This window comes from Harpia harpyja, chromosome 19 (assembly GCF_026419915.1).
Source record: "Harpia harpyja isolate bHarHar1 chromosome 19, bHarHar1 primary haplotype, whole genome shotgun sequence".
Taxonomy (NCBI): Eukaryota; Metazoa; Chordata; class Aves; order Accipitriformes; family Accipitridae; genus Harpia; species Harpia harpyja.
The window spans coordinates 7,196,611-7,221,737 of NC_068958.1; the positions used below are offsets into that span (position 1 = coordinate 7,196,611).

The following is a 25,127-nucleotide window of genomic DNA, read 5'->3' on the forward strand; positions in this document are numbered from 1 at the left end:
TGGTGATATACAGTTAGCATTAATAATTTTCAATGCAGCAGCATATGTTGATTTTTCCTTTGGGCCTTTTTATACCATCCTGATTTTACAATAATCAATTTGGAGGTGACCATCCATATTAATCAATGACTGGCCATGTTAATGCCCAGAGTCCTTTATCTAGTCACAGCTGCCTGCACACAGAGAAAATGCTCTCCTGTTAAGCATGAAAGCTTAAGTATCATCCCAGGGAATACATACATGGAGCAGAAAATATACATGGAGTCTTTTTCAAATCATTTTGCATAATTGATCCTCTGCTCCTGTAACCATGCTATTACAGCAGCTACCAGCCGGGGTAGTTTGCAGTGGTGGGGGAGAGGTTAATCTTATGATCCTACAAAGGTCTAGCTAGTCTGTGTATTAGCCAGACATGCAAAAGACAGAATTCAGGTTCTATAAATAAATGTAAATCTGAAATTGATGTCTTCTGTTCTTAATTCTACAAGCAAAGTTCTTGTAAGTATTCTTTGTAACATTTGGAAATCTACACAGCACCATGTTAATGAACTATGTGAGTAACTAAGTCTACAGGTTTTTTTACTGTTAGATATTATATTCTGACATAGTCTAGAGGCTCCCCTCAAAGATTGGGCTTTCTTTTGTGAGGTTGTATATACAAATTATTAAATAAACAGCCTTTTTGAGTTTATGAACAATAAGTCTCCAATTCAGTGCATAGATATACTACTGCATTGAACACAAACCTGGACACGGATTTAGTCCTGTGCATGCACAATGCAAGTCAGGATTAGGGCTGTGGGAAGTGAAGACACATGCTGCTTTATCAACCTACAATCCAAAGGTTGATCTTCAGAGATGCCTTCATGTGCCAGAGGTAAACATCACACCTACCAGAGGTGGTTTAACTGAATCCAGAAGAGAAGGTTCCAGATTCAGCTAATCACATCGTTCAGTCTGAAAGTCATAGAGAGATGTAAGGCAACAGTACAGAAAATTGGCTAGGATCCTTTCTTCATTACAGGCAATAAAACAGTGTGTCTTAAGCTGACATCCAAAGGGGACTTGCTGTCAGTGCCCACTGAGCAGTGGTACACAGACCTTGACCTTCCATCTACTGACAGTTGTTTTTTTCTGCAAGGAACATCTCCTTTTCAATTATTAGCAACTTGCTATTCAGTGTGCAGTGGTAAATACATGTCATAATGTGAGAATACACGGAACTTTAAAAACAGTGCTACAATACAGACTACATTATCACTCAATAATAACCTAGGTACCCATTAGGCTCAGGGAGTGGTTACACAAAGATTGTGTCTCATTGACAATGGGAGTGAAGGAAACAGAGTAAGAATTAGCAGTTCAAGGTAAGAAAATGACCCAGAAAGTACCCTGCAATACCAAGACTAACATCAACTGAGTTGTTGGATCATTGCTATAAGGCAACCTGCACTACACCTCTATATGATTAGATCAGGGTTATGAAATTTCTTGGCAGATAAGAAGACAGACCATGTGAATGCTTTTTATTCAGGAGCTGGATTGCATTATATTAGCCAAGTTTTTGCTGGGCTATTTGAATTTGTTCCGTGTACAAGATCAGGCGTGCAGATAACTGGGGACTTCTAGTTTCTAGCATGACTGGGCTGTGCAGTTGTATGTTTTAATTTTGGCTTTGAAAAAGACTTGGTATGCAACCCTTGGTGAAGCCACATAGCTTTTGAAAATCCAAGTGTTTCTTAGTGCCTATGACAGCATCAAGATACTGTGGTGCCCACAATTTCCTCTGCAATCTGCAAGGATGGTGTTATTACTCATCCATTTCACTAGGATATAAGTAGTTCTCACCATAATATCTTTAAACCTCCCAAACTCCTTGGAGAAAAAGGCACATGGAGTATTTTTTCCTCCTGCTTTTGGGGCCTATCTGTTGAAAGAATGGGTCAAGTTTCACCAGACCTGCTCTCCACAGCTGATATTAATTACTGGAATTACACTGTTTTCCATGTCTGTTTTATCTGGAGGAAGACTGTATTCACACATGTGAAAGCAGTAGCACACAACGTATCAAAGCAAAATGATCTGTGCATTGAGGGATATTTGCACCCACTCTTTGTTTTATTGCTCTAGAAACCTATTCCCGATATTTCGTGATTGGCAGGACAGGCCCAAAGGATATAAACTAAGATACTGGTTTTATACCCATTTTGCCACACGGCCAATCAGCTTCTATCAATGATTTTCAGTCTCACAAGATAAAATATACTCCACGAGCTATTTTGTGTCATCTCACTGGATGTAAGAATCACAGAGAACTCAGCTTTGTTGCTCTTAAAATATTAATTTAAACTCACATCCATGTCCAGATCCCTTTCCTAATGGACTATAACATTCAGTTTATTTCTTTTCTTACATATATTCTGGCTTCTGTGGAGTCACACTAAAGATAAACTTGACCCAGTGTCTCAGACACTAGATTTACCTTTTTTTACCTCTTTTTGAGGCATTTGCAGACCAGTTCAGCAAATTTCCTGTTTCAGAACAGAAGAGGAGGAAGCATTTCACTGTGTTATTCTTCAAAGAAAAGCTCTATATTTGAAAACCAAAAATTAAAGGCTGCTTTCCTTTCAGATAGCTTTTCCAACCAATAGGAACACTAGAGAGAAACTTCTTTCTGAGCAACTGATACCACAAGAGATCAATGATGTTACTATGGTATCACTGCTACTGTAGCAGCATTTAAGTACCTATAAAATAGATGCTTAAATTGTTTCTATCTCTATAGGCAGCTTTACATAGTCATGTAAATTTAAGAGGCTAATTTTAATTATGTTTTTAAACTATTAATCAGCTGTATAACGCATTCTATAATGATACAGTGACAATCCTAGCCCTGATTCTTTGTTGAACTTACATTCTAACCTCTGCTTGTAAACATTCAATTTAAATTCTTACCTGTGTTTATAAACATTTTTTAGGAACCCAAAGGACCAGGAGTGTCCACCTCATGACCCACTGTTCTGAACATTCATTCACAGCTCTACCTGCAGTCAACGGAAACAGTTTGCAGGTAATTAGGAGAATCGTCAGCTAATTGTATTCCACATTTTTGCCTCTTTTTTCTCTGAGGACTAGATGTGTTATTTTTGCAAGGGCAAGGAATGAGGGACAGAATCCAGCACTCAAGTGTCTATTTCTAATTATGCTAACTAAACTGAGAGTTCTATTTGCATGAGGTGACAAAATCAGCATACAAAACTGTCATTACGTTGATAGCCATACATAGAAACACACATAGTTATGCCCACATGCATTTTTAGGGATTCACATTAAAGTACATCCAGAAATATTTATAGCACTTGGGGGGGGGGGGGGAATCTCTCATCCTCCTTGTTTTTCTTTGCTCACATCTTGAGTTTTTCTACCAAGGCAGAAAGAAACAGATCTTTCCTGTCCACTCCAGTTTATAAAATTCCTTTTTATTTTACATTACACTTTTTCAGTATTTCCCACGAAGGATGATCACATAGTTACATAGTTGTTTTTCCTCCTATAACTGCCACATGCTGCTGCGTAAGTCATAGGTGGGAGGTATTATAGAATCAAAAGGCCTGTTTGCTGCTAACCTTGCAGGAGAGAAAATGGAAGGCTTTAGGAGTGATTCTGAGTGCCTGCAGTTCTCTTTTTCATCAACGGGAGGTGTAGGTTTCTAAAGCTTAAAAACCAAGCCTCACTGCCTCGGATACTCGAGTTTGGGTCTCTCTGGGCTGAGTGATTACAACTGCTGCAGAAGTGTTTAGATAGACTCCACAATATTAATGAGTTCTTGTAGGAGTAACACTGCAGGCATACGCTGTGGTCTCCTTTGCTTACAAGCTTCTCTGCAAGACAGGGGAAGCAGGCGCACATTTTGTGCATCTTACAGTTTTATACTAATGTTGATCTGCTGAGAAATATATGTGAAGTTTGCCAATATTTCTGCAGGTTTTTACCACTTCCACTGCTCCTTTTCTTCCTTTCTTGTCTACCTGGAGAGCACCCTATTAGCTGCCCCCATCCCTCCAGCACACTTTTGCCCTTTGAGACCACAATAAGTTAGACCAAGGACCCCCTTGGACAGACACCCCCCAACCAAGGACCACATTTCCCAAGAACCAAGTACAAGTTTCACAGAAAAATAAAACGAGAGAACCTGTGAAAGAATACCTGCAAAGAAGTCATGCATGAGCCTTTCTGCTGTACCAGCTCCTTAACTGGCAACATGAACCCTATTTTTTCCCCCCATAGGTTTCAATATCAGCTGTTGTCATACTGTACTTTCAATATTCTTTCACAAACCTTTCTCAGAACAAATGGATTAGTTTAATTTTAGCTTTTCCAGAAAATGGTATAAATCTGAATGATTATTTCTAGACTGGAGTGGGCTCACTCAGAACAAAATACCCGCTTAGAGTGGTAAGCGGGGAGTGGAAAACAGTACTTGCAGGTTAACATTTCTATTGTTAGAAAAATGTTGGTAGCCACAATCAAATATAGTTGCTTTTGTGGAAGTATTAGAGGCAGGTATGGATTCATGGGGTGGCATGGGAGACAAGAAGGGGAGCAAAGGCAAGTCACTTTATGGACTAGCAAGCAGCCACTGCTGTTGTCAGGGAACAGCAAGAGCAGGGCTGCTCCCCAGGGGAAGAGAGGGCAGCAGCCAAGGCATAAATCCCACACCTGACAGAGGTATTGCCAACCAGGGCCCAACCCCATAGCACCCAAGGGAGGCAAGCAGGACAGACCAAAGATAGGGGCTAGGTCCAACAAAAAGTCCACATCACAAGGCAACAGCACAGCAATGAGGCAGGTCCGAGGTCAAGCAGAGATATGAACCCGCAGGCCAGGATTAGGATCAGGTCTAGCAACCTCCAGGCACACCTATAGCAATGAGACAGAGCTAAAGAGTCAGCCTACAAGTTGAAGTCAAAATCAAAGGCTCCTTAGGCATGTAGGGCTACAACTGAGCTAGAAACTAGCTCTTCTCCATAATTCATCAGAGATTGCTAGCCCTGGGCTGAGTTTAAATAGAGCTCCTGGGCCAACAGATGTGGGAAGAAGCCCCAGGTGAGGCTGGTCAAGGCCATTAAGGCTTATTAGAACAGCTGTTAAATTATGTGAGTTGATTGCAGTGATGTAGCTGGGCAATCTTTCTCTGTATTGAAATTAGAGCTGTGTGGGTGAAGTTCAGGTTACAGCAGCCTCTTGGAAAAGGACAATTTTCTTCTTATGGTTCCTCAAATAAAGCTTCAAAGATCCTCATGGTCTGAAGTTCCCTGAGCATCAGCTCTGATCCAGGGAGGAAGGTGACACCATTCTTTAAGTCTTTGATACTCTTCACTGTTCTTTTTGTGGTGACCTCTAACAAGGAGCAGCTATCAAATTATGAAGGAAAAAACAATGTTTTTTTTCTCCAGGTTCCTTCAACATAAATGATCAGAATGGCTGCACAGATGCTCAAAGACTTTTGTCCACAGTCTATACTGAGTTTCTTGAGCTTGTTTCTTGAGATTTACTGGGCAATTTGCTGAGAGGAAAAAATAGCATTGACAGCCCTCAAAACAGCCCACATATGCCCTGCAATGGTGTTACCCATGCAGATGGAGCAGCTCCCTTCCCTTCCTTCAGTGTTCTTACCTGCACACTGGTGATGTTTTCAGAGCATTTTCCTTGGGCATCTTCACTGACACAGTGAGGCAAATCCACCCCTCAGTGTGGTTGTTCCAGTTTCTCTGTACACCCAGGTAGGTATTTTTGCACGGATTACATTTGATGGACATCTGTGAAATCTCCCTTAGAATCATTATAACTAAAAAGTTGCTGTTTAAAACAAAACATACAGCTTGAAATCTGTTGCAGTTTTTTGTTACTCCTTTCCCCCACCACCCCCAGCTCTCTCTGAGCTGTGAACAAGAGTACTGGGTAGCACGAACTGAGAGGTGTTTGAAATGCAGCATTCTCCATCCTCCTGAGTCACCGCTAGCCATCGGCTTCTTTTCTGAACAGTTGTTTTCACTGCTATGCTTTCAAATCAAATATGCCTTCACATTATATTCCTATTAAAAACCCAGCCATTCTAAAAACCTAAAATCAAACAGTTTCCTCTTTATTGTAGACAAGTGATTTTTAAGAACAAGTTCTAACTGTGTAAAATGAAGTGTTTGCTTCTGTAAAACAAATGTAGCAACAACAACATCTAGTGTTTTGCAGCTATAAACAGAAATGGATGCATTTTTCATCCATGTTTGAATGAAGATGAAGCAGCAGAAGTGCAGTAGTGCTTTTGCAAGCCTCTGGTTTAATCATATGGACTATTTCTTGTGTTCTGGCAATTCCACAAGTGCTGTCCCGGCACAGAGCCCTCCCGTACAGGTGTGTCAACCAACTCCACAGGTACTGTGACCAAACTACACAGGCGTATCGACTGAACTGTATGGGTGTAAAGACCAAACTGTGCAGGTGTGGTAACCAACCATACGGGTACATTGACCAGATCACACCTGTACGTTGGCTGCACTGCATCGGTATAGCGACTGAACCCTACAGGGACAGTGACGGAGCTGTACAGGCTCACGGACAGGTATAGCGACTGAACCAGGCAGGCACACCGACTGGGGCACGCTGACTGGGCCGCGCACGCACACCGACTGGGCCATACCCGTGTCAACCTGCCACACGCAGGCCATGGCACCACGCAGCCGTCGAGGCCTGGGGACAGCCTGTGCTGCTCTGGTTTCGGTGGAGCGAGCTGGCCCGTTCAAAGTGTCTCTGGGCACAGACGCTGGCGCCATCCCTGGCCTCAGACGAGGGGGTTCTGCCACCCCCCCCCCAGCCCGCCCGGACTACATCTCCCAGGATGCAGCGCGGCGCCGGTGCCCTTAAGGCCCCCTGGCGGCGGCGCGCGGCTGTCTGCAGGCGCGGCGGGGCGGGCTGAGGCGAGCGGAGCCCGGGCGGGAGCGGGCGGCGTCGAGCGGGGCGAGGGGCGCGGGCTGGTGCCGGTGCCCACCGGCCGGGGCGGGAAGAGCCGGGCTGCCCGCCGGTGAGGTGCGCGGGAAGGGAGGTAGTGTGAGCTCGCCTGTGCGAGGAGCCGGTGCCGCGCCGCAGCCATGGGGAACCGCGGGATGGAGGACCTCATCCCGCTGGTCAACCGGCTGCAGGACGCCTTCGCCGCCATCGGGCAGAACGCCAACCTCGACCTGCCGCAGATCGCCGTGGTGGGGGGGCAGAGCGCCGGCAAGAGCTCCGTGCTGGAGAATTTCGTGGGGAGGTAAGGGGGTCCCTGGGGAACCCCGCCGCAGGCAGGGCTGCGGGGAGGGGGGGGGAGCGCGGGGCACGGGCAGAGCTGCCGGGTGCGCGGACCGGCGCGGTGCGCGGACCGGCGCGGGGCACGGGCAGAGCTGCCGGGTGCGCGGACCGGCGCGGTGCACGGGCGTAGCGGCTGGATGCGCGGGCAGCGCAGCTCTCCGGCGGAGCTGCCGGGGGCATGTGCGGTGCGCGGGCAGCGCAGTAACGGGGCAGCGCTGCGGGACGCCCGGGCGCTGCGGTGCAGGGGCAGGGAGGGGTGGAGGAGGTCTCCCCGCCTCAGGGGGGGCGGGAGGGGGGGATCTCCGCAGCGGGGTCCCCGCCTTTGTCGCACCTTCGGGGCTGGTGGGAGCCCCCCCCCCCCCCCGCCCGCCAACGCCGGGAGGTGAGCCCCGGCTGTTACATAAGGGGAGGGGGGGCTGAAATGTCAGTAGGGACCGGCCCCATCTCCCTTCCCTGCTCGGTGCGGGGCCGTCGGGCCGGGGTGCCCCCTCCGCGGGGCTTCGAGAGATGGATGTTGTCGCTGGGAAGGAGGTGGGGGGTGTTTAAGTTTAATCTGCTCCGTCCCCCTCCCCCAGCGCTGCCTCGCTGTCCTCCATAGCGGATGCCATGTCAGGAGCTGCGGGGAGGCTATAGGAAGGACGGGGTTATCTCTCTCCTATATGCTCAAATCCCCGGGTGCTACCATTTTGTGACAGGCAATATACCGATGCCTTCCCTTCATGTGACCTTCGCATTCATCATCTGCAACTTGAGTAAATTGCAGACCGCGCTGCCTGGTTATCAGCTCCAGCATAGACACACAACACCTGGGGAGGGGGGTTGTTACTCAGCTTGTTTCTGGCCTCGTTAATTAATTGCATTCTGTGATACACAGGTTTTAGTTATCTAGGTATTTTTTTTTATCCTGTGAGGGGCATGGAGTTTGCTGGTGACTTGTCTTAAAAGCAGGGACTGCTGTGATACCTGGTCAGATGCTTGCGTGGGTTTTTCTTTCAGCAAACTGTTTTTGTGACATCTATTGGGTGTCGTTCCCCCACCCCCACTTTTTCTTTTAAGCTGTTTGCAGCCGGATGGCTTATAAAGCTTTTCTACTGTTGGAAGGGTCTGCGGTGTGTATGAATTGCTTGTTTAGCTGCAAGTAGCCCCAAATTCTGGACTTGTGCAAGAGTAGCCTTGAGCAGTGAGTGCAGGGTGTGCTGTATGTACTAGGAATAAGGCACAGGGATTGTATCTGGTGCAAAGAAAGCATGGTTGGAATAAGATTTTTTTTTTTTTTCTTCACTGTAAATACACATTCAAAGAGTTTGGGATCCTTTCTAGCTAACTTCCAGCAGTCCATGCAGTATTCCCCAGGGATGCTGGGAATCATGCCAAGGGAAGGACATTGCAGGAACACATTTTACTGAGCCTCAGGTCATAGACCAGGATTCACTTGTTTGTCCACAGACACATAGAGAAAATAATGATTCCTACCACCAAAGTGAAAAACTTGCTGTGCTGTAGCTTTCTAAGAAGAAGGGGAAAATAGGTCTCCCGAAATAAGTGAGCAAAACAGGTTCACCTGTTGGCTCTGCTGTTTTCATGCTTTCGAAGTACTGGCAGCCTAACCTCATAAATCCTTTTTAGAGGATCTATGCAGTCAGTGCTGCAGTGGTGTAATATATAATGTATGGCTGTCAGGCTAGAGGAGGGTTTGTCAAAGGACAGTCAGTGTATTGGGGTATGCTGCCTCTCTCTTTTAGACTGAGCAAACAGGAGGGGATATATTAATCCTTGGTGCATCTCCATGGGCACCAGTTGAGAACTGGGGATTTTATCTGCCCGGTCAAGAGCAAGTGAATTAAATTGTTTTCTGTCTCTTTCTGATGAGCCTTCTCCCTGGAGAACTTGTGACCTCACTGTGTCCCATCAGTTGTCTCTCTAGCAGCAGCAAGTTATAGTGCTGTGGCTTTTAGAAAATGAAATAATGAAGGGTCCCCTGAGCAGAAGCTGAGAGACCTGTCTGTAGAAAAGCATTTAGAGGAAATAATTGGAGTGGAAATGGAAAATATGTCAAAGGGAAGAGGTCTTTCTCCATTTGATACCCTTGAGTGCTGGCTAGTTTAGAGACTGGTAATGTGAGACATGTATGTGTATATGCTGCAAAACCCAATCCTGTTAAAATAATGTTGGGGCCCTGCTGTAATGTATAGTCTCTTTTCTTTTTGTGTGGCTCTTGGAAGCAATGATAAGAAGCTATGGCAATGGTATCCAGAATAAGCATGGCTTCTCAATGTAATTGTGATAGGGTCTGTTTTCTTGTCTGAATAGGTGTAAGAAGAAACTGTCTGTAGACCTACTGTGTACAAATACAATTATTGCTGTAGTGTGGACATGACATATGCCACTGCTCCAGCTTGATACAAGGATGGTGGTGCAGCTATTGCTCAGCAGCTGCTCACTGCACAGTGAATGTGAGCGCTGATGAGTTTCTCTCTGAGTGGATGGAAATTTGTGCACAAACAAATGCTGATGCAGTTGGTACTGACTGATGTGCTTGATGGGGATGCTTCGGCAGAGGGGCTGGAGGCCCTGCCAGGGCTGGTTTCCCTGCTCAGTACCTGCGGGGCTCCTTTCAAATTGTCACCAAGGCATGTTCACATAGCAGATCAGCACACTTGCCCCCACTGCCAGACCTAGCCTGTGGCTATGCAGGACTTCAGTCTAGGGCTGCTGCGGGCACCTTGCAGTAGCACTGAATCCCACGCACGCTGTAAACCTCGAAGCACAGAGGAGTGGTGCTGACTGCAATCGATGTTTAGTTAATGTCTTACTGTCATGGTTTAACCCTAGCCGGCAACTAAGCACCACGCAGTCACTCGCTCACCTCCCTCACAGTGGGATGGGGGAGAGGACTGGAAGGGTAAAAGTGAGAAAGCTCATGGGCTGAGATAAAGAGTTTAATAGGTAAAGCAAAAGCCATGTGCACAAGCAAAGCAAAACAAGGAGTTCATTCACTATTTCCCATTGGCAGACAGGTGTTCAGTCATCTCCAGGAAAGCAGGGCTCCATCATGTGTTAATGGTGACTTGGGAAGACAAATGCCATCACTCCGAATGTCCTCTCCTTCCTTTTTCTTTCCCCAGCTCTATATGCTGAGAATGATGTCATATGGTATGGAATATCCCTTTGGTCAGTTGGGGTCAGCTGTCCTGGCTGTGTCCTCTCCCATCTCCTTGTGCACCCCCAGTCTCCTTGCTGGTGGGGTGGTGTGAGAATCAGAAAAGGCCTTGACTCTGTGTAAACACTGCTCAGCAGTAACAAACACATCTCATTATCAACACTGTTTTCAGCACAAATCCAAAACATAGCCCCATACTAGCTACTATGAAGAAAATTAACTCTATTCCAGCTGAAACCAGCACATTTACCAAAAAATACTACTTTTTTCCCTCCTGAATGTGATGGGTTACTAGTTGCTGCTAATTACTCTTCCAGTGTCACTTACTCTGCTGTTAACAGATTATCCAACAGTGCAGAGCCTGTATTTATAATACCAGATGTCAGTGTGGCTGCTATGTATGTTTTTGCTGCCGGAGACTCAGCATGGTGGCTAGGATACCGGCTGATGGTGTTAAAATCACTGAAGAGACGAGAGAAGCCATGTAGAAGCCAGACAGGTGACACATCTCTTCGTAGACTGGTTTATCCTGGGCCCCAGAACTGGAAGGAAGGTTAATTGGGTCAGCTCCAGGCATTTCCTGTTGGGGTGGTTATAGGCTTGTAGGATAATTCAGGTTGGAAGGGACCTCAGGGGTCATTTAGTCCATTCTTATGGTGGTGTTACTTCCATACTGCCACCTTTCTTAAATTAGAAGATCTTAGAGCAGGCACCAGTACCAGCAAAATCGATCCCATTAAAAAGAACAAAGCATGTGGTATGTGCTAATTTGACTTGAGAGCGCCCAAAGGACCAAGAAAGGGGGATGTACAAGACAGCCCACAAAGCTGTTTGTAAAATCATCCATGTTCGTGCCACTCTTATTTTGCCATGTGAAAATAACAAATCCGAGTGTGTGTTTTTAAATCTGAAGATCTCAGAGCACTGTTACACAAATGTTTGGATTTGTGGGAGTATTACTGTTAACCTCTGCTTTACAAACAGGAAAAACTGAAAGCACTGGGCTGTGTTCAGATGGCTGCATAAATGTCTGTGCCTTGTTCTTGTTGTCTGATCCAAGGCAGCATGCTGCTCAGCCCTGCTAGGACAGCTGCATTGCTCTTCATGGAGAAAACAAGGCACCTCTGACTTCTGGAGAACAGATGGTTTAAGGGGGCTGCTGAGGAGGCAATGACTAAGGACTGGGAACAGTAGGTGGAAGGACTTGAATAGAGGTGAAACCATCTCGTTTATGATCATGGGAGCTAAGCAGTGCCAAAGTTGTGGGAAGTGAATCAGGGTTTACTTGACCCCAGACCTGAGCATTGCCTCAAAAGCATCCTCTTTTGGGAGCTTTTATGTCCCAAACTAAATAGGGGCACTTAGCAGTCTGTCACCAGGCTCCAGTGGTATATGCTGAATTAGATGATGTTTGTATGTCACCTAGAAGGAAGTTGGAGGCAAGCACAGACCTAAACTGGGTTGGGCTAACCTTGCCTCTCCTAGCAAACCAAAATTTCAGCATGGGTAAAAGAGCAGGGAAAATGCAGCACTGCACTGCCTGTGGCAGTGGTAAGGAGAGGTACCTATTAAGCTTGGTACTTGTGCTACAGTAATTGCCCTGATAAAACAAAGCAAGGGCCAGGCAGTATGTACTGCAACTGTGTCTTTGCCTTGTAATGTCACATACTGAAAATGCAAAGCTAGATCTTGAAGCCACAGGATTTAGTTTTGTTTCAGGTATAACTTTGAGGAGCAACTTAGTATCTTCATATCTCAACCTTCCCCAGCCATTTAGAGATAAATACTTACACCCCCAAGATGTGATGAGTGAATGCTTTCTTTGATAATACATACTTTGCTTTGTTATGGGAGACTTCTCCAGCAAAATGCCTTCAGAGGGCAACAGCAGTATTTAGCAACTTAGAAGTGAAAGATCCTATAGGGATGCATACAGAGATGCAGATACTTGGCTTGCTGAGATACTGCAGGAAAACTCTTCTGTCAACGATCTTTGTGTTTTTAAGTTGCTCAGGCTTCTGCTGTAGTACATGCTTTGTGAGCTTGAGTGCTATGAAGAGAACTGAGTGTTTAAATCTTCTAAAAATCATAGCTATGTTATGTATAGATTGACAATGTCCGCTGTGCTGGGTAATGTTGAGCATCGGTGCAGTACTTTAGCAGCAGATTTAAATTTAAATAAGAAGATACACTCACTAACTTGCTCTGCTCTGGCCACAGAAGGGGTCCTTAAATATGATTCTTCTAGGTGTTTTTTGTGTGTTCTGCTTTGAGATACATTTACATGCCCAGAGTGCTCGCAGAGAGACTAATTGCATGTCATGGACCCTTAATTGTTTTATGATAAATACATCTGTAAGCTGACCAAATGCTGTTGTGTATTTGTGGGTTAAAGACGTAGGCATTGCTTGGGAACTGACTTATTTAGGGATGCAGAGGATGGTGCAAGAGCCAGGAGTAGGATTCTGCTGTTTAGAGAAATAAATTGTGGTCAAATAATAGCCCTTCAAATATCAAGCCTTTGGTCTTCAGTGAAGAAAATACCTATTATCATCTCCGATTAATTGGGGAAGGAAGAAAATACGGAACACTGGGGGAAATGGATAATGTGTTACAGCAGACTACAAGATAAAATAATTTAAGAGAAATCTGTACAGCTCTGAGCAAACATTTGTGGGAGGAGGAATGCTAGGAGGAGATATATAATTAAGTTAAAACATAACATAACATGGATGGCTGTAAGGGGGGGGAAGCATGAATCTCTACATTTGCAGATGCAGCAGCAGTGTCTGCCTGTATTTGTCGACTACTTGCTTTAATGTTGTAGGAGTTAAATCAAATAAATATAAGTCTAATAGCTTTTCTACTTCCTGCAGCAGTTAGATGTTCTCTGCAGATCTCACTGTCTGACTGTATTCTTCAGCTTAACTCTTTAGTGATGATCTCATACTTCTGGTAACTGCCCCTTAGCCTTATATTCACTAGGAAAAGGGATCTTTATGGCATGTCTTGGATCATATCAGAATTTACCCAGGGAAAGGAAACCAGCTGTATCTCCAGTTTGGAAGCTGATGCTCAGTATTGTGCAAGTTGGGGCTTGCCTAGACCTACTGGTGTGTGAAAATGACAGGTTGCCTTGTCATTGCTGGAATTCATCACCTGATAGCTGGCAGATAAGGAGGATGCCTTCTTTGCTAATGTGGACTCTTCCTTGTTACCATGATAATCCTCATGTTGGGAATCTAAGAGCATCCTGAGCTTCGATTAGTCCTTACTGTACTTTGAGATAGGTAAGTGTTGTGGGTTTTTTTTGTGTGTTTGCTCTATAAACAGTATGCTGTGATACAGGGCTGTAAAGAGTCTGCAGAAGGAGTGTGGGAAAGAAGTCAGAAGTTCCCCAAACCATTCCCCTATGCTGAAACTGTCAGCCGTTACTGTTTTTCAAAACTCCACATGCTTAGAACTTTTCACACAGTCAAAAAAAAAAAAGGCAAAGCAAAGACAAACTTCTATTTTTAAAGGCTACTGATTGTTTTCAGCAGTCATAGTTCAATACCTAGCTGTGGATGCCAAGTCAAGTCCTTGAACCTGACTTCTCCAGATGCTCTGAGCAAGCAGAATTCTGCTAGGCTTAAATAGAAGGTGTGGGAGTCTGTCTGCAGAACCTCCTATCTCAGGCAGCCTCTGAAAATGTTATTCTAAGGCAAGAAGCTAATCCCCTTCTTGATCTGGTGAGTTACTGAATGTCCCTACTTTGTACTTAATTTCAAGTTTGAGCCTGTCTGTACAAGTGTGAGTAAAAAGTCTTCTGAGTAAAGACTTAGCATCTTTAAGCTGAGCCTTTTTCAGGACAAATGGAAGAAGTTGACAACTTAGCTTAAGTTAACCAAGAAAACAGTTCTTGCTGTGTTCTGGCTACTGGGGTGAAACTTGTTATGATGCCTTGAGCAGTGAATTTATTAGACGAGTAAACCCATGTGTGCTCCACCCATGGGAGCCAATACTCAGATTTTTGTTTCAGGCAGTGCATTTGAGTGGCAAAACCATAAGATTTGCTGAAGGGGTGGCAGACAGTCACCTAGAAGCATATGGTGTTCAGCCTATATGCCCAATGTAAAATTGGTTTTGAGGTGGCATCTGTGAAAGGAAATTTACTGGTAATATGCAGGATAAACCTACTTTGATATGCCACTTAAAAAAAAACCACCCCAAAGTTTTGGGTGTAATACTTTCCTTCTTGGACTCACAGATCTGTAACCATATGAGTCAGAGTACTGCTAGTTGGGAGGAGAGCTAAAACTAAATCTGCTCAAAAAAAAAAAAAAGAAATCTATTCATGCATGGTGGGAAAACAGCTCACTAGTGGGACAGTTTCTCATTCCACTTGAAATTTTCTTTTCCTGATCTCAGACCTGGTTTTGCATATCCTGATAGAGAGTGAAAGCTCAAGGTAAAGGAATATTGTCTCTGATAACAGGCAGATGGGCATGTTCAGCCTTGAGATAGAGTTCTGTTCTCAGCTCTGAAACTAAACTCTTTTGTGACTAATTTTTTATACCTCTTTCTCCATTTGTAGAAAGGAGAGGCTGTTGGTCTCATGTCATGTAGGTGTATATCATTAACGGACACTTGAAATAGCAGTAGAAAAGGTTAACAATAAAGTAGGAAACTATTTTTCCTAACAATGAATTAAAACTCTGCAAGGGTGGTACAGCGATGTCTGCCTGAGCCCTTTGAAAGACCTGCTTTCTCTCCAGAAGTGGTGTGCCAAGAGCTTTAGCTGTTCGTGCAGCCTCCTTTGCCCAGTGCTGCTGGTTACTTAGGTCTGCTCTGCAGAGAGGTTGGGACTGATGCAGCCACCTTTGGCTGCTGGCATAGGTCGGACACTGGATTTGAGGAATTGGGGCATTCTTAAAAAGCACTGGGAGATGAGAGGCTGCACTAGATGAACTGGTAGCACTTAAATTTTTTTAGCATAGTCTTTCAGAGCAGGGATGGGTAATGCAGCCCTATGGAGGAATGAGCCCAGGGTTTTGTCCTAGTCACATTAAACACTCAGATGGTCTGATCAGGCCTGGAGGTGGTCAGACTGCAAGCAGGACTTGTTCTGAAAAGCACCAAAAAGCTATTTCTTTTTATTTACATTTATCTGTGATGCATCATGCTTATTTTTGAGTGACTTGATGGAGTTTAGTCATGAGAATTGGATGTCTTGCTCAGGACTAACTACTATAAATATTGGGGTGGCTATGAAGAGAGGACTGAGACAAACTTTCAATGTTTACTGAGAAGCAGGCAAGAGTATGCATCAAACCATTGTGACTAGCAACTGAGAACACAATTTAATGTTAGATATTTAATCAATTATTCCAGGTGACTTGCTGCTACTTTGTACTTATGTCCAGCTTTTTGTTTTCAAACTCATATTAGTGAATACTTTAATAAAAATTGAATGTGAAGTGGCTCAGTAATTTTATTAAGCTATCTTATATAGATGGGCAGACAGAACAATTAAGTTGCTGACAATTGCTTCCTGTGTGACCTTCAAGATTGTCACAGCTCCTAGGTTGGTGCTGACTATAATAGGTAACTGCTTTTCTTTCCTTCAAGGCACAGTACAGGAAGAATGAGCCCTGAGTCTGAAATCTAACAGTGTCTCTGATTGTTCTCTGCCATGTTAGATGCTCTGAAAGCTTTGGCAGACCCAGCCATGACCAAATGGAAGTGAGATGGTGTTTCAATTCCTGGTCAGTAGCTTCTTGCAGTTCAGCATAACATGCTTTTGGAAGCATCTTGGAAGCAGACGTTATGCAAGCTCCTCAAGCTGTGTCTTGCTGACTGGAAGCAAACTTGCCAACTTCTGCCACTTTTCTGCAAGTCTTGTGACTTGTGTGGCTTTTCTTAGAGCCCTGGACACAGCAATTAAGTTAACAGAAGAGCACTGTAGCTTTTGTATTGAAAACATATATTTCTAACATGGATGTTTGAGGGTACTTTTTTTTTTTTCTTTAGAAGATGCTGTTTCCCTAAGTGCTCCTGGAGACAAATATAAAGAATCCTAAAACTTCCAAGACCTGCACTGTCAACTCTTCCTTTCCTAAAAAATCAGGGCTTAGTCCCAAAACTATAAGCTCTGCTAAAATACTTGTGTTGCAGTCACAATGAACAATAAATTATATAAAAAGAGGTTTGAAATAAACCCAGTTGCTCACTTTTGACTGAAATGAGAATTGAACTCGAGTCTCTGGGGGTGAAAATACTATTTTAATAGTGTATTGCCTCAACAATCCCCTTTAACACTCCCTTTCCTGTTTCTTATGGCTTTAGGTTGCATTGTTGCAGCTGTGTTGAAGGGTGAAGAGTTAATGCTACCATAACAAACATGAGAATTGCTGGGATCCTGTCTCACTATGCTAGGACTGTCATTTTGTGGCTGTGAAACAGTCTTGATGCAAGAGTGGCCAGTGTAGTATATGGGATGCCTGAGAGGATGTAGCCAATATTAAACTGATACTGCTGTGGATTTTGACTGAAGAGCCAGGCAGTGTTGCTGTAATGCTGTATAAAAGCTGAACATAAACTGCAGCTGTATTTCAGAGTAGTTTTTCAGCTGCTTTTAGACCCTTTCTCAAAGCATCAGTAGGCAGAAGTCTACAGAGATGCTGAGTAGTCGGTTCTCAACATCTGCAGATGTTTTTACAGGAGAGCTAACTTACCCTGGAGAGCACTACGAAAAGCTATTATTTTTGCTTTTGTTTTTGAGAATGGAGATCCAGGGATGGGGAGGCTGTGCTGAATTTCTTAGAACAAGGAAAGAGGTACCTAAAGGCAAAAATCTTGAAGCCTTTGTTCAGTTTCCTCCTCTTTGCCTTCCTGCCACTCTTGCATGTGTAAAGGCAGACTAAGCTATGTACAATCTGGCTCAGGGGTCTGACAACAAATTAACAGGCTGTTTCAGCTCCAAGAGCTCTTCCTCATCCAAGTAGTTAACAGGGGCTTATAATGAAAATAACTGTCCATTTGCCACTTGCCTGCCAACACAGGAACAGTTCTCTGTCAGCAGGGGAATATGCCTGATGACTTGTTAGTTCAGGATTAAGCCAGTAAAAAACGAATCTCTAACCCTCAAAGTTTTTATGCTGATATTTAGCTCCACTGACTTGCTTATGATTTACTCTGAACTTACACTGCTCTGGGTCAGGATGGGGCCCCTTGATTCTAATACACGTTAGGTTTTCTCTCTTTCTGGCTGCTGTGATCTCTTGAGTAATCTCAGGCTATTTCTTAAGCTGATTGTGCTTTTACTTTTAATAGAAGCTCCTCTATGAATAGCTGGGAATTGCCTGAGCATCGTGGTGGCCTTGAGAGGAGATCTGTCGCAGTGGGGTTGTAGCTAGAGGTAAGGAGGAGATTGGTACATACCAAAATGCAGAATAACCTCAGGGATTGGTGCATGACGTGTCATGCTGCAGAACTGATGCTGCAGCTCCAGTGCTGAAACTCAGGTCACCTCTTCTACATCAGTGCAGTTCTCAGCAGAGATCCCAGCAATGTACTTCTTCCCTCTGGGCTGTGCTACTTTGATTTGATGTTCCTGTTCTGACGCATTACTCTCTGTTTATGCCTGTTCATACAGAATGTGTTTGTTATGCCAGGCCTGCAAACGACCTGGCACCCCAAACTCATCTGAATAGGTCAGTTTCCTGAATGAATTTGTATAGCCTATTGAAAGAGTTGTATTTAAAGAATACTTAGTGCAAAAGAACAAGTGGGGCACTGCATTAGCATTTGGTATTTTGGCGTTTTCTGTTTGCACAAAGTTGAATTCCAACTGGACACCTGGACAGGCAAAAGCAATGTTATTAGAAATCAGTGTCTTGGTTTGAAGAGGTGGGGGGGAAGATACCAGGGGAAGGAATTTAGATAAACCCTTTACTTGTGGAAAATAGGGAAAGGAATGGAAGACCAGAAGACTCTCGTCTGTTCGACCAGGTCACTATGCCACAATTTTGCTATAGATTCAGAGTGCCCATTAATAGGCAATGTGAATTTTGACCCTCCTCTGCTTTTTGAATTTAAGCCCTAAAAGTTTTCCATGAAGACTTGGACTCCTTTAGAAATTATGTGGATGTGTACCTCTATATACCTGCTTTTTTGTCACCTTCTATGGTCACTGCCCAAACTTTACCAGAGAAAAATGTTTCCTGGGACATGAGAAGTGCTGTCCCACTGGTTGTTCAAAAGGACTCTGGCAGACACATTGGAACCAGCCAGGAGGTCAAAAGCTTATCTCTTCTCGGACTATTGATCCAACTTTCATTCTGGTAGAGCCTGAAATGGAGATGTCTTGTGTGGTTTTAGAAGTGGAGTTTAATGCCTCTGACTTTGCTGTGCACTAGAGGTGTTAGCAGTCAGTCTGCTGGTTTTTCTTCAAGGGCTTAAGCAGCGGTGCCTCTGCACCATGTTTCCAGCCAGGGTGATCCTAATTATATCTGAAACTGCAGGGATGCAGTGCATAGCAAGGAGCTTGGCACTGTTCTTGCATACTTCTCCAGGCAGAGCAGAGATATAAATTGGCATCTTAAATTCCCTCTGCAGGACAACCATGCACCTTGGACAGTTTGGTCAGGATGCCTGAGTGCAGCGTAACTCTGTTACCCCACAGAACTCCATCCTTCCTGCCTGGCCTGTTGGAAGGGAAGCAGCCTACCTCCATGCCCACAACACACTCTACCTCTTACTGTTGACCCGAGATAAATTGTCAGGGCACATGCATTCAATTTTATAAACCCACCACCCATGTCTGGCCACTAATAGCACATCATGGCTTGAGGTACCACCTCCTTTCCTCATACAGCCTCCTTCTGGGTTTGTATTAGTGGGCTCATCAAAGTGATTTTGCCTCTTCCAATGAACTCTTTCAGTTGTCTGCACCCTTTAAGGCATTCAGGCTCTGGGGAGACTGTCTCCTTTTCTAGCACACAGTGCTGTCTGGAAGTGGAAGAAGTGTCATACTGCAGTGATGAAATCTGCCTTGAGCTATGTTTGTTCTTCTCTTAGGTCTTGCAGCAAATACCAGGACTCCAGAGGTGGTGGAGTTTTGACAAATCTAAGATGACACCTACCATGAGTGTTTGGTGTCTTTGCGTCTGTCACTGTACCTAGTTTCCTTCTCTGAAGGAGAAGAGGGCAAAAAGGGGGATAAACCCCTTTTTATCCAAGTCTTCATGTCATGAATAGCTTTAATACTAGTTACCACTACACAGTCTAGTGGTGTCCCTGAACACAGGAGAACCTTTACTGCTGGGCAGCCTTTAGTTTAGACTCAGCTGCAGCCTGACTCCAGAGAGCTAGGACAGATTAAGACACTGGTGGTGGGAAATAGCAAGGTCAGCCTGTTGGCTATCGGTCTTAGCATACATTAATCCTAGGGTGTTATTGTGGCTGTGCTTTCCCATCAGTCATTCCTGTCCCACAGTTTTAGTGTACAGCTTGTCCTTTTGTTTTCTCCCAGCTCAAGTTGCAGGTGCCGTACAGGTCATGTTTTTCAGGGCTGCAACCCTTCTGTTAATGGCAAAGCCAGGATTTGTCAGTAGATTTGTGCCAAAGCAGAGCAGTGTTACTGCAGTATTATGACAGATCAGTGTGGCTTGAGAAAGAGACGAGCAAAGATGCTGGGTCATGAGTTTACTTTATGGCCATAAAAAACTTTCTTCACTACTGCCATCAGGACTGGACTAATTTGATGCTCTAGGGTGTTGTTGATGCCTAGTATTGTCCTCTTTGAGACTGTCTGGAAGTTGCAGGGAGATTCTGCAGATAAAATCTACATGACATTTTTTTGCCAGGGTATATATGCTTCAGAGGGAGCAAAAGGAAAACTTGTTTTCATGCTATGATGGTGAAAAGTCAGCAAGGCAGATGGAAAGGTCTGATTTACAGCTTCTGGGGTGGCGAATACATCGCGCTAGTGCAATATTACACCTGTGGCTCTGGAGGCCTCTGGACCCAGTGCTGTGGTTGCTTTTCCCCTGAATCCTGGTATTGCTACCCAGATCTGGTGTTATGTTTGTTTTTTAAATGAGCGAAACCAGCCTTGTTTTCTTTCTCCTAGGATTGTAATTCTTGAAATCAAAGCTGCATTTTCCATAAATGTGTAATCCTAACTGCCACATCCATTCAGGATACACCAGGCTGCTTATTCCCTTGAGTTCCTGATATTGTCATATAGAGTCAGTGCTGTGTTATTCTTTACCTTGAATATCCCAAGGCAGCAAGCAAGATTCAGGACTTCATTTTCTATTACCCAAAAGATCCCAGAGGAAGCTGTGCAGCAGCAGTGCTGCAATTTTCTACTCTCTTAAGACTCTTTCCTTCCCCAGCACTGCAGCCTAGAGTCAATGCGGCATTTGCTATAATGGGCAGTGACTTTTTGAGATCAGGCAATGCACTGTAGGCTGTACCACTCTCTAAATAATCCTCCACAGTAAAATACAGAGTTCCAAAAAAGAAAGGCTCTTTAGAGTTTTTACCTGCAAAAATACAAAGAGGAAATTGTCTCACAAGTGCACTTGAGGTGTTGGAGTGCCCTGTTTTCCTTTCCCATCTGTGTTCTATGTCCTCATGTATTCTGGGCTAACCCATCTGCAGGAAGATAGCAGGGAGGGATCTGGCAGATAAGTCAACCCTCAAAATGGAGGAGGGAGGGGAAGGATATTCCTGATTAATTCTCTTGCAGCAGAGATGAACTGAGGCACATGACATCTCAGGTGAGATGGCCAGTTTTGTATGCCAGGAGTACCTCTTATTTCTTGTGCAAATTGTTGACCTATAGCTGTAGATGCTTAAAATCTCTCAGCCTCAGCAGCTTGGGGCTGATGCACAGCAGTGAGGGATGCAGGAGTTATGTGGACATCAAACTGATTTGTTTCTATGGAAACAAGTAGATTTCACCATGTTGTAGGGAAGTAGGAGGGGAATTATCCCCCTGGGCCTGGTTCTGGCTCTCAGATTGGATTGGTTGCTGCACTGCAATTGTAGAGCAGCAGCCTGTGAAGGGATTATCTACCTAGTCAGTGATCACAACTAGGGAGAGAAGCACGTGGATCCAATCTGCTCCCATTGCAGGCTTCCTCAGCAGGGATGACACAAGGCACTGTCATTGTATGCCAGGATTCCCAGGGTCACAGCCCTCCATGGCACTTAAAAGCAAAGAAGTTAACCTTGGTCACTCATAGCCAGAAAGGAGGCCTGCATTACAGTACAGGCAGCTGTGACTGTTTATCCTGCCCAGACTTTTCAATTGGGATAGCTAAGGTGATGATCTGTGCTCACACTTCAGCACACCTTCTTCTAGGAAAGAGCTGAGAACTATTTGTGGTGTCTACAAGGACTGGGGGAAGCTGAGATCTTTCAGACAGGCTTCAAGCATTGCTCGCTGATGAAATTATTCTATGTCCTGTTGTATTTGGTGTACTGCTTTCAGAAAGTCTCAGCACCTGAAGTCCTGTGACTGGGGGTGATGATTTTGAAGCCTTTCTTCTAAAATTAATCTCGTGAACCCAGAGAAGGAATCAAAGCATGAATAATAAACCTTGATCAACAGGTTCAAATAAGAACAGTACTTACTAAAACCCATATATTCCTAGTGGTCTGTAGTACTGAGCCAGTTTGAATGGACCCTGTGCCCTTGTGCAAGATCCTAGTGCAGATCCTTCAAAAGGTTCTGACCAACACTTCTGTGTTTCAGAGTCCCATGTCCCAAAGGTACTTGCCTATCTCGGCCCCAGCAATGACTCTGAGAGGGAAAGCTTAGATTTCTAGATGGAAGGAAAGCAGACCATGGAAAACTGGCAATAATGGTAATGCCTGTGTGTGTTTGAGCAGCTTCTTGAGGTATTCCCTTGTCTGTTCTCTTTTTCCCCTCCTGCAGATGCAGTGCAGCAGCTGTAGCCTTCTCTAATGGAGAGAAATTCTATTTGCTCTGCTTCTGTCTCCCCTCACTGTATCTGGGGACTTCAGTACATGTTACATAAACTGCGTTAGGGGTGGAGTGGAGCTCTATCAAATTCTTGCTTTATGCTTTGTAACGCAGCCAGTGAGTTGATTGGATGTGGTAACCCTTGGTTATGGGTTTGCAGGCGTGCATCACAAGAATGTAGCAACATCTCTCCCTTACTTCCAGACCATCTAAAAATATATATACAGTGCACTTTGAAAGTCAGGCCACGTCCTGCTGTAGGGTCTACTAAGCATAAAACTAGGGTATACTGGCTTCCTTGGAATTACTGTAGACATAAAGCAGCAGAAATCCCTGGGGCAAGCTCTTGGCTATGCCAGTTTATTCTGCAGGCTGGCAGGCCCCCAGAGTGTTGAATAAAAGCGTGGTACCTAAAGTGTAAGAATGCTTCTGACCTCCTTGGATGTCTCTTGCCCTGTGGAAGCAGTTACAGCCACAAAACTGTAGTTCTGCATCAGATTAACTTGTGCATAGAGGCTCTAGTGCGGCCATGACTTGGCATAATGCATATGGCTATCTTTCAGATTTCGCTGTACCCTGAAGCTAGTGGAATATGAAACAGAAAAATCAGCCCAAAGGATTCAAATCAAAATAAATAATAGAAAAACTTTTTATCTTATCCCACTGCTGCCAGAGACCTGCATAGAGGAGAGGGGCTGAGTGAGATACAAAGAAGGGAGATGTGGAAAGAGTGAATGAGAAAGACACTGACTGCAGTGACTCCTGGGAACCAGTCTGTGCAGTCAGAGATAAGCCAGAAAAGCAGAATTTAGCGCACTCTGGAAAAGATTTAGTGCACTCTGGGAGGGGCAGGGGAGAGAGCTGTTTCTAAGCAAGCGTTCATGTAGTAATTGCTATGCACTTTCCTTTTTGCTTTAGCTGTGTTTATAACTGTGCTGCAGGCTGAAGTCTGAATATGGCCACTGCAGCTGAAGTATCAGTGGTGTGAGAGGACATTGCACAGGGCCTATCCTGTTTCTAGCTGTCTGAGCCCCCTTAGCCCACAGACTCAACAAATGTGTTCTGAGTGGCAGAAACACGTTTTTGATAAACACTTTTGATGTTGAAGGCATGTGGGTTCCCCCAGAGGCCCACAAGAGCACATAAGTATGACAATGTATTTCAGTAACAAAAGGCTCTATCCTGTTCTGTAGGAAAGAGAAGATCTGTGCTCCATCAAAAATTGCCAAGAAGGTGACACAGGGAACAATACTGGAGACTGTCACCTGTATATCTAGATCAGTGGCCAAGTAATTTGCTGTGTCCCATGATGAGAAGACAAGCCCTATGGCTGAGATGGAAGCTCATTCAGCTGCTGTCTCTTCATGGCACATTAAGTCCCAAATGTCAGTGAAACAAGCCCTACTGTTATGCTTGTTCATGAGGAACTGGATTTGACTTGCCAAAGTTACTGTATGTAGGCTTTCAAACAGCCAGCCATGCAGTTTTCTATGGAGGTGGATTCTCTTGGAGGGGGCAGTCTCCTGAAAGGTTTCCTGTCTTTTTGGCAAAGCCTGTGATGTGGGATCATTATGGTTTTTGAAATGTTGCCTTTTGCAGTAAATGTAGTATTCTTATGTGGCTTTATTTACTTCATATGTTAATTCAATGAATACGCTACTTGTGTTTGTTTTTTTTTTTTTTTCTTTCTTACTTGGAATAAAGGATAGAGCACAGCATGGGAAAAAGATGCAGGAGACCTCCAGAACACCACACATCCTGGTCAGTTGTAAAAGGGGCAGAGGAAACAAAACAGAAAGGTGATTCTTGTGGAGAGAATCATAATGTCAGTTCTGGAGCAGGATGTGTGTGTGGACATGTAATACAACCTATTTCTACACTTACTTTTTTTTCTTACAGTGAATTAGCATAGTTGCTGGTCTTTCATGTTTGAAGACCATACTGCCTCAGTCTCTGCATGAAACCTTAGTAAAGGCATCTCAGACAGAATGCCCCTCACACTTGCTGGGGACCTGTGCTGGTATCAACTGCAATGCTGTGCAAAGGAAAAGAAGAACTCAAGGCAGATAGGGAAATAGGGGAAGGTGCAAACTTCAGAAGTTACTTTCTAGTTCGTTATCTATCCCTTCTGACTCTGTTTGCAAATTATCCAGTAGTATGCTATACATGGGCCCAGCTTATACCAGCATTTGTGCTTTGCCTTGGTCGGACAGCACCTGTGAAGTTTGTAAGAGTCCCTGGGAACTCGCCTTATGTACAGCAAACTCCCACACTTGAAAAGAGGTCTGCTTGGCCCTTCTTGGTTACTGATCTGGAGAGCTGTACTGGGGAGAAATGGCTAGGTATTGGAGATGCTGTCTGAGTGCCAGAACTACTTAACAAAGCAATTGTGAGTGTTCCAAGTCAGCACAATAGTGTTAACCTCCCTTTGCGCTACTGTAAATAGGAACTCAAGGTGCAAGGCAGTGGGAAGCCTTCTCTTTAATTTTTTTGTTTCTGCTAACATGTATATTATGATGACACTCATGAACTATTGCCTGTCTTTATTTTTCACAATTGTATTCTTGAATAATGAATCATTGTGCACAATAATATTGCTAGTATGCTGGAATGTGGTGTACTTACAATAGATCTTTATTTCTA

At 44.4% G+C, this 25,127-nt stretch overlaps 1 protein-coding gene across 19 annotated transcripts in view; it reads left to right on the forward strand.

Annotated features, from left to right (window-relative positions):
• Positions 1–6,973: 6,973 nt before the first annotated feature.
• Positions 6,974–25,127, forward strand: part of DNM1 (dynamin 1) — a 70,257-nt gene continuing 52,103 nt past the window's right edge. For 12 of the 19 annotated variants that reach the window (XM_052814348.1, XM_052814346.1, XM_052814349.1 and 9 more), the window contains exon 1: positions 6,975–7,306. In XM_052814348.1, the coding sequence (XP_052670308.1) occupies positions 7,146–7,306 (161 nt within the window). In that variant the 5' untranslated portion in view covers positions 6,975–7,145. Of the gene's footprint in view, positions 7,307–25,127 lie in introns of all 19 variants that reach the window. The other 7 variants (XR_008239264.1, XR_008239265.1, XR_008239266.1 and 4 more) reach the window with 2 other exon arrangements.